The sequence below is a fragment of the Salvelinus sp. IW2-2015 genome, unplaced genomic scaffold (genome assembly GCF_002910315.2).
Source record: "Salvelinus sp. IW2-2015 unplaced genomic scaffold, ASM291031v2 Un_scaffold1972, whole genome shotgun sequence".
In the NCBI taxonomy this organism is placed as follows: Eukaryota; Metazoa; Chordata; class Actinopteri; order Salmoniformes; family Salmonidae; genus Salvelinus; species Salvelinus sp. IW2-2015.
The window spans coordinates 51,803-60,261 of record NW_019943325.1 but is presented as its reverse complement, the minus strand read 5'-3'; the positions used below and the strand labels follow the sequence as shown (position 1 = coordinate 60,261).

The 8,459-nt window shown below is 46.3% G+C and overlaps 1 protein-coding gene across 1 annotated transcript in view; it reads left to right on the top strand.

The window, feature by feature from the left end:
- The window catches only part of LOC112072589 (uncharacterized), a 63,100-nt gene that overhangs the window by 47,116 nt on the left and 7,525 nt on the right, over positions 1-8,459 (top strand). The window contains exon 7 of the mRNA XM_024139980.1: positions 6,554-6,641. Coding sequence (XP_023995748.1) covers positions 6,554-6,641 — 88 coding nt within the window. The remainder of the gene's footprint in view (positions 1-6,553; positions 6,642-8,459) is intronic.

Sequence of the window (8,459 nt, the reverse complement as noted above, 5' to 3'; positions counted from 1 at the left end):
TCTAAGTATCGTTATACACTATCATTGATAGGGTCTACAGTAATATTGATCTAGTATCGATTTATATATTTTTTAAAGCAGATTCAATATAAAAAGTGCCTTTCCAGAAACTTTTGCTAGAAAGTTGGAAGCACAGAATCGTCTTAGAATGTCATTGTATGCTGTAGCGTTAAAATTCCCTTCACTGGAACTAAGGAGCCCGAACCATGAAAGACCAATTTAGGTGGATGCACATTATTTTGAAGGCCTTCGTGTCCTGCTAGAGTTTTTGAGCTGCAGATCTCTGTCGGCAGAGGGCACAAATCAGCAGCTCCTCCTCTGCCCTCCCGCTAAGTGGGCTCCTCTCCCAGCACGACTGTTGAATGGGTTCAGTCACACTCCTCATCTGATACATCAGGAAATAGTCCTCAAACTTCCCGATGAGTAATTTGGTGGATGCACACCATCTTTGATCACCAGGTTGGTCAATGACAGAAACATGTCTCACATCTCTCTCAACTCAGGTCCGCCACAGCTTGAACTGGCCTTGAAAGGCAACTATTTTGCCCTCGAATGTGAGGATGGATAAGGTGCCATCATTATGGACGTTGAGGTGTCTGAAGGTAACAGCCAGCTAGCTTTGCGTACCACTTGCTGTCTGAGAGGTGGAGCGAGAACCTGGAGTCAACCAAGAATTTGCATACTTCCTCGCACAGCAAGGTAAACCACTTGACCCGTGATAGTCACCTGACTCGGAGTGGAGAAGGAGGTGCTGGTGTTTTTCCCCACACAGCACAGTAGAACAGATGGCTGCTCAGTAAATAAGGAATGTATGTTCCTGGTGCTTGGACTCCCTCTCCCTGCATGTCCTGGTGCTTGGATCCCTCTCGCCTGCATGTTCCGGTGCTGTCTCCTCTCCCTGCATGTTCCTGGTGCTTGGACTCCCTCTCCCTGCATGTTCCTGGTCTGCTTTGGTCAACAGATGCCTTTTCAGTTTGGATGGCTTCAACTCGCCTGAGCTAGCGTTTCCAGACATAGCAGGCATTTTGGGGCCTGCGGTTCTCAGGTCCACAGGGCACCAAGCCAAAATGAAGGTATGACTCATCATATTTCCGACTTGAGGAATAACATTTGGGGGCCGGGTCCAGGGTTGATCAACATTTCCCACCAAATCATTTATGTCTCTCCACATTTTTGGTTTGGATTTTGATGTTTCTTGCAGTCAGTTAGCTGCCTGTACGCTAGCTAAGCGTTAACTAACGCTATGTTATAGCTAGCTATAGCTCCCCCGCTGGAGAGCTGCCAACAGTGCCACTGTCACCCCAACACATGGGTTTATTGATAAACATTTCATCCAAATAAAATCAAAGTTTATTCGTCATGTGGCACAGCAGGTGTAAAAGGTACAGTGAAATGCTAATTTGATCAAACATGGAGATTATATATATATATATATTATATATATATAAGCATTTCACTGTACCTTTTACACCTGCTATATATATATATATATACAGTGGGGAGAACAAGTATTTGATACACTGACAATTTTGCAGGTTTTCCTACTTACAAAGCATGTAGAGGTCTGTCATTTTTATCATAGGTACACTTCAACTGTGGAGAGAAGGAATCTAAAACAAAAATCCAGAAAATCACATTGTATGATTTTTAAGTAATTAATTTGTCTTTATGCATGACATAAGTATTTGATACATCAGAAAAGCAGAACTGAATATTTGGTACAGAAACCTTAGTTTGCAATTACAGAGATCATACGTTTCCTGTAGTTCTTGACCAGGTTTGCACACACTGCAGCAGGGATTTTGGCCCACTCCTCCATACAGACCTTCTCCAGATCCTTCAGGTTTCGGGGCTGTCGCTGGGCAATACGGACTTTCGGCTCCCTCCAAAGATTTTCTATTGGGTTCAGGTCTGGAGACTGGCTAGGCCACTCCAGGACCTTGATATGCTTCTTACGGAGCCACTCCTTAGTTGCCCTGGCTGTGTGTTTCGGGTCGTTGTCATGCTGGAAGACCCAGCCACGACCCATCTTCAATGCTCTTACTGAGGGAAGGAGGTTGTTGTCAAGATCTCGCGATACATGGCCCATCCATCCTCCCCTCAATACGGTGCAGTCGTCCTGTTCCCTTTGCAGAAAAGCATCCCCAAAGAATTATGTTTCCACCTCCATGCTTCACGGTTGGGATGGTGTTCTTGGGGTTGTACTCATCCTTCTATTCCTCCAAACACGGCGAGTGGAGTTTAGAGCAAAAAGCTCTATTTTTGTCTCATCAGACCACATGACCTTCTCCATTCCTCCTCTGGATCATCCAGATGGTCATTGGCAAACTTCAGACGGGCCGGGACATGCGCTGGCTTGAGCAGGGGGACCTTGCGTGCGCTGCAGGATTTTAATCTATGACGGCGTAGTGTGTACTAATGGTTTTCTTTGAGACTGTGGTCCCAGCTCTCTTCAGGTCATTGACCAGGTCCTGCCGTGTAGTTCTGGGCTGATCCCTCACATTCTCTCATGATCATTGATGCCCCACGAGGTGAGATCTTGCATGGAGCCCCAGACCGAGGGTGATTGACCGTCATCTTGAACTCTTTCCATTTTCTAATAATTGTGCCAACAGTTGTTGCCTTCTCACCAAGCTGCTTGGCTATTGTCCTGTAGCCCATCCCAGCCTGTACAGGTCTACAATTTATCCCTGATGTCCACCACAGCTCTCTGGTCTTGGCCATTGTGGAGAGTTTGGAGTCTGTTTGATTGAGTGTGTGGGACAGGTGTCTTTTATACAGGTAACGAGTTCAAACGGTGCAGTTAATACAGGTAATGAGTGGAGAACAGGAGGGCTTCTTAAAGAAAAACTAACAGGTCTGTGAGAGCCGGAATTCTTACTGGTTGTGTAGGTGATCAAATACTTATGTCATGCAATAAAATGCAATTAATTACTTAAAAATCATACAATGTGATTTTCTGGATTATTTGTGTTTAGATTCCGTCTCTCACAGTTTGAAGTGTACCTATGATAAAAATGACAGACCTCTACATGCTTTGTAAGTAGGAAAACCTGCAAAATCGGCAGTGTATCAAATACTTGTTCTCCCACTGTGTATATATTATATATAATATATATATATCACACACACACACACACACACCACACAGTACCAGTCAAAAGTTCACACACTACTTATTCAGGGTTTTTTCTTTATTTTTTGTAGAATAATACGAAGACATCAAAGCTATGATATACACACATATAGAATCATGTAGTAACCAAAAAAGTGTTACATTTTATATTGAGATACTTCAAATAGCCAAATCAATAATTTCTGTAGGCCTATCAATGATAATGTATATCGATACTAGATCAATAATTTCTGTAGGCCTATCAATGATAATGTATATCGATACTATACTGAACAAAAATATAAACGCAACATTTACAGTTGATATGAGGAAATCAGTCAATTTAAATCAATTCATTGGGCCCTAATCTATGGATTTCACATGACTGGGAATACAGATATGCATCTGTTGGTCACAGATACCTTTAAAGAAATGGGCCTCACAATGGACCTTTCTGAACATTCATATTGCCTTCGATTTAAATTGCAATTGTGTTCATTGTCAGCTTATGCCTGCCCATACCATAACCCCACCGCCACCATGGGGCACTCTGCTGATGCCAATGTTGTGAGCAAGCCGCTCACCCACAAGACGCCAGACATGTGGTCTGCAGTTGTGAGGCCGGTTGGACGTACTGACAAATTCTCTGAAACGATGTTGCTGCATATGGTAGAGAAATGAACATAGAATTCTCTGGCAACAGCTCTGGTGGTCATTCCTGCAGATTGCACGCACCCTCAACGTGAGTCATCTGTGCCATTGTGCAGTGTGGCCTTGTGTCTCCAGTCCCCAGAAATGCTCACTAACAGGGATGTAAACAAATTTGTGCACAGAATTTCAGAGAAATACGCTTTTTGTGCATATGGAATATTTCTGGGATCTTATTTCAGCTCATGAAACATGGGACCAACACTTTACATGTCGTGTTTTATATTTTTGTTCAGTGTAATAATTAATATAGGCAGCGTAGCCTAGTGGTTAGAGCGTTGGACTAGTAACCGAAAGGTTGCAAGTTCAATTCCCCGAGCTGACAAGGTACAAATCTGTCGTTCTGCCCCTGAACAAGGCAGTTAACCCACTGTTCCTAGGCCGTCATTGAAAATAAGAATTTGTTCTTAAGTAACTTGCCTAGTAAAATAAAGGTAAAATAAATAAATAGGCCTATCAATTATAGCTATGGGCTAATACAATGAATTTGAACTATTTGGAACAAAATCTGTTGTCCATTAATCAATTGCTATTTCTAGTAATTTACTTAATTTGCCATTAAAGCTTATCACATATTGATGAGAATATAAATGTTTGGGATCAAGTTTTTTTTTTTTACTACTTTTTGAATAAAACTCGCCCCGTTCTGAGTCATGTTTTTCTGGTGGGTCCCGGGGAAACAGACCCCTCCCCAGGTGTGTCCCACAGTTAATAAAATGTTTGGGAACCCCTGAGCTAGTCAGTCAACCAGCCAGGTAGTCAGTCAGCCAGCCAGGTAGTCAGTCAACCAGCCAGGTAGCCAGTCAACCAGCCAGGTAGCCAGTCAACCAGCCAGGTAGCCAGTCAACCAGCCAGGTAGTCAGTCAGCCAGCCAGGTAGTCAGTCAACCAGCCAGGTAGCCAGTCAACCAGCCAGGTAGCCAGCCAGCCAGGTAGTCAGCCAGCCAGGTAGCCAGTCAACCAGCCAGGTAGCCAGTCAACCAGCCAGGTAGTCAGTCAACCAGCCAGGTAGTCAGTCAACCAGTTGATGGTGTCCGTCTCCAGGGGTTTCTACCTTTCAATTCCTGTTAGCTGTAGCCACTCAAGCCGTGTCCCTGTTAATAGCTTTTCCAGGTAGGGTAGTGAGCAGCACAGGGTGGTGAGCAGCACAGGGTGGTGAGCAGAGCGGTGGTAGGGGGCGGGGAGCAGAGTGGTGATAGGCGAGCAGAGCGGTGGTAGGTGTGGGGGGCAGAGCGGGGGTAGGTGTGGGGGGCAGAGCGGTGGTAGGGGTGGGGGGCAAAGCGGTGGTAGGGGTGGGGGGCACAAGCTGCTGCTGGGTGAGGGCAGGGCATTAAGGTTGATGATCTGTCTCTTATACACATCTAGATGTGTATAAGAGACAGGCACAGGGTGGTGAGCAGAGCGGTGGTAGGGGGCGGGGAGCAGAGTGGTGATAGACGAGCAGAGCRGTGGTAGGTGTGGGGGGCAGAGCGGTGGTAGGTGTGGGGGGCAGAGCGGTGGTAGGGGGCGGGGAGCAGAGTGGTGATAGACGAGCAGAGCGGTGGTAGGTGTGGGGGGCAAAGCGGTGGTAGGTGTGGGGGGCAAAGCGGTGGTAGGGGTGTGGGGCAGAGCGGTGGTAGGGGATGGTGAGATTTAATGTATGTTAACGAAGGTGAGGGATGTAGCAGGCTGAAGGTGAGGGATGATTGTTTTATTGATCACATTATTAGAACCTCTATTCTATCTTAGGTTATTGATCTGTCAGTCCTATACTGGGAGGACACATGATCTCGCACTCTATCCCTCTCTTTCTCTCTCTCTCTAACCCTCTCTTTCTCTATCTATCCCTCGCCTTATCCCCCCCCCTCTCTATCTATCTATCACTCTCTCTCGCTCTCGCTCTCTCTCGCTCTCTCTCTCTCTCGCTCTATCCCCCTCTCGCTCTAACCCCTCTCGCTCTATCCCCATCTTGCGCTATATTATCCCTCTTGCTCTATATCATTCTCGCTCTTTCCTTYTCTCTCCCGGTTCTGTTTCTCGCTCGCTCTCTCTCCCTCGGTCTCTGTCGCTCGCTCTCTCTTTCTCTCGCCCTCTGTCCCTCGCTCTCTCACCCTCTCGCCCTCTGTCCCTCGCTCTCTCACCCTCTGTCCCTCACTCTCTCGTGCTCTGTCCCTCGCGCTCTGTCCCTCACTCTCTGTCCCTCGCTCTCTCGCGCTCTGTCCCACGCGCTCTGTCCCACGCGCTCTGTCCCACGCGCTCTGTCCCACGCGCTCTGTCCCACGCTCTCTGTCCCTCGCGCTCTGTCCCTCGCGCTCTCTCCCTCTGTCCCTCGCTCTCTGTCCCTCGCGCTCTCTCCCTCTGTCCCTCGCTCTCTGTCCCTCGCGCTCTCTCCCTCTGTCCCTCGCTCTCTGTCCCGCTCCCTCTGTCCCTCGTGCTCTCTCCCTCTGTCCCTCGCGCTCTGTCCCTCGTGCTCTGTCCCTCGCTCTCTGTACCTCGCTCTCTCTCTCGCCCTCTCTCACCCTCTTTCTGTCTGTCCCTCTCTTTATCCATCCCTCTAACCCTCTATACATCCCTGTCTCTCTTCCTCTATCCCCCTCTCTTCCTCTATCCCCCTCTCTTCCTCTATCATCCCTCTCTCTCTGTCCCTCTCACTCCCTCTATCCATCTCTATCCCTCTCTCTCACCACCTCCACCACGGACAGTGAGAGGTGTAAAATCTCACAGATTGTCCCTGTCTCTCTCTCTCAAATAGACGAGAACTTTATTCTCAAACACGACCGAGCTTTCCTGTTGTCCATGGCCAACCGCGGCAAACACACCAACGGGTCACAATTCTTCATGTGAGTATAAATTCATGAAAGTGTCATAACATTTACTTTCTGGTCGATAGGTTTCCACATGAGATGTCCTTCTGTAGCTGAGGTTCATTTCAGGTTCAGCTCATTTGTTTTGCTGTTTATCTGAGGCCTGTCTGTGTATTATGCCATGGCTAAGCATTGCAGATAGAGGCCTGTCTATATACAGGTGAAGTCGGAAGTTTACATACACCTTTAGCCAAATACATTTAAACTCAGTTTTTCACAATTCCTGACATTTAATCCTAGTAAAAATTCCCTGTCTTAGGTCAGTTAGGATCACCACTTTATTTTAATAAGATGTGAAATGTCAGAAATAATAGCAGGAGAGAATATTTATTTCAGATTTTATTTCTTTCAATCACCAATCCCAGTGGGTCAGAAGTTTACATACACTCAATAGTGATTGGGGTAAGCATTGCCTCTTTAAGAGTTGTTAAACTTGGGTCAAAGTTTCTGGTAGCCATTTCCACAAGCTTCCACATAAGTTGGTGAATTGTGCCCCATTCCTCCTGACGAGCTGCGTGTAACTGAGTCAGTTGTGTAAGCCTCCTTGCTCTGCACACACTTTTCAGTTCTGCCCACAGATTTTCTATATGATTGATTCAGGCTTTGTGCGATGGACACCTCCAATACCTGACTTTGTTGTCTCCTTAACCCATTTTGCCACAAACTTTGGAAGTATTGCTGGGTCGCCTTGTCCATTGCGATAAAACCCATTTCGACCAAGCTTTAACTTCCTGACTATGCTCTTGAGATGTTGACGTCAGATATATCCACAATCATTTTCCATTCCTCCTGATGCCATCAATTCCGACGTGCACCAGTCCCCTGCAGGCAAAGCACCCCCAATCCATTCATGCCTCCACACCCCCGTGCTTCACGGTTGGGAGTGCGTGGTTCTTCGCGCTTGCAAGCTCCCCCCTGTTTTTCCTCCAAAAACATTAACGGTGGTATTATGGCCCAAACAGTTCTATTCTTGTTTCATCAGACCAGAGGACATTTCTCCAAAAAGTACATTCTTGTCACCATGTGCAGTTGCAAACACGTATAGTCTGGCTAATTAGGCGTTTTGAGGCAGTGGCTTCTTCCTTGCTGAGCGGCCTTTCAGGTTATGTCGCATAGTAGACTCGTTCACTGTGGCTATAGTTACTTTTGTACCTCTGTTCCTCCAGCATCTTCACAAGTCCTTAACTGACCTTTCTGCGGATTGATTTGCACTTTTCGCCACCAAAGTACGTTTCATCGTTTAGGAGACAGGAAGCGTCTCCTTCCGAGCGGGATCTATAGACGCCGCGTGGGTTCCCATTGGTGGTTTATACTGGTGCTACTATTATTTACAATAAACGATAGGTACCTTCAGCGTTTGGAATTGCTCCCAAGGATGAACCAGACTGTTGAGGTCGTACCAATTGTTTTTCGGGGTCTTGGCTGATTTCTTTGATTTTCCATGAGTCAAGAGGAGAGGCACTGGAGTCTTTTGAAGATTTAGCCTTTAGAAATACATCACCAGTTTTATAAGTTACAGCTACTTGACTCAAATTGATGTCAATTAGCCCTAATCAGAAGCCTATCCGAATGCCACATGACAATCATTTCTGGAATTTTCCAAGCTGTTCAAATGCACAGTCAACAGTGTATGTCAACTTTCTGACCCACCTGAAGTGATACAGATTATTCCACTGTATAATGCCACCGATGTAAACAATTGTTGGAAAAATGGCTTGTGTCATGCACAAGTAAGAGTCCTAACCGACTTGCCTAAACTATATAGTTTAGTTGACCAAGAAATTTGTGGTCTCT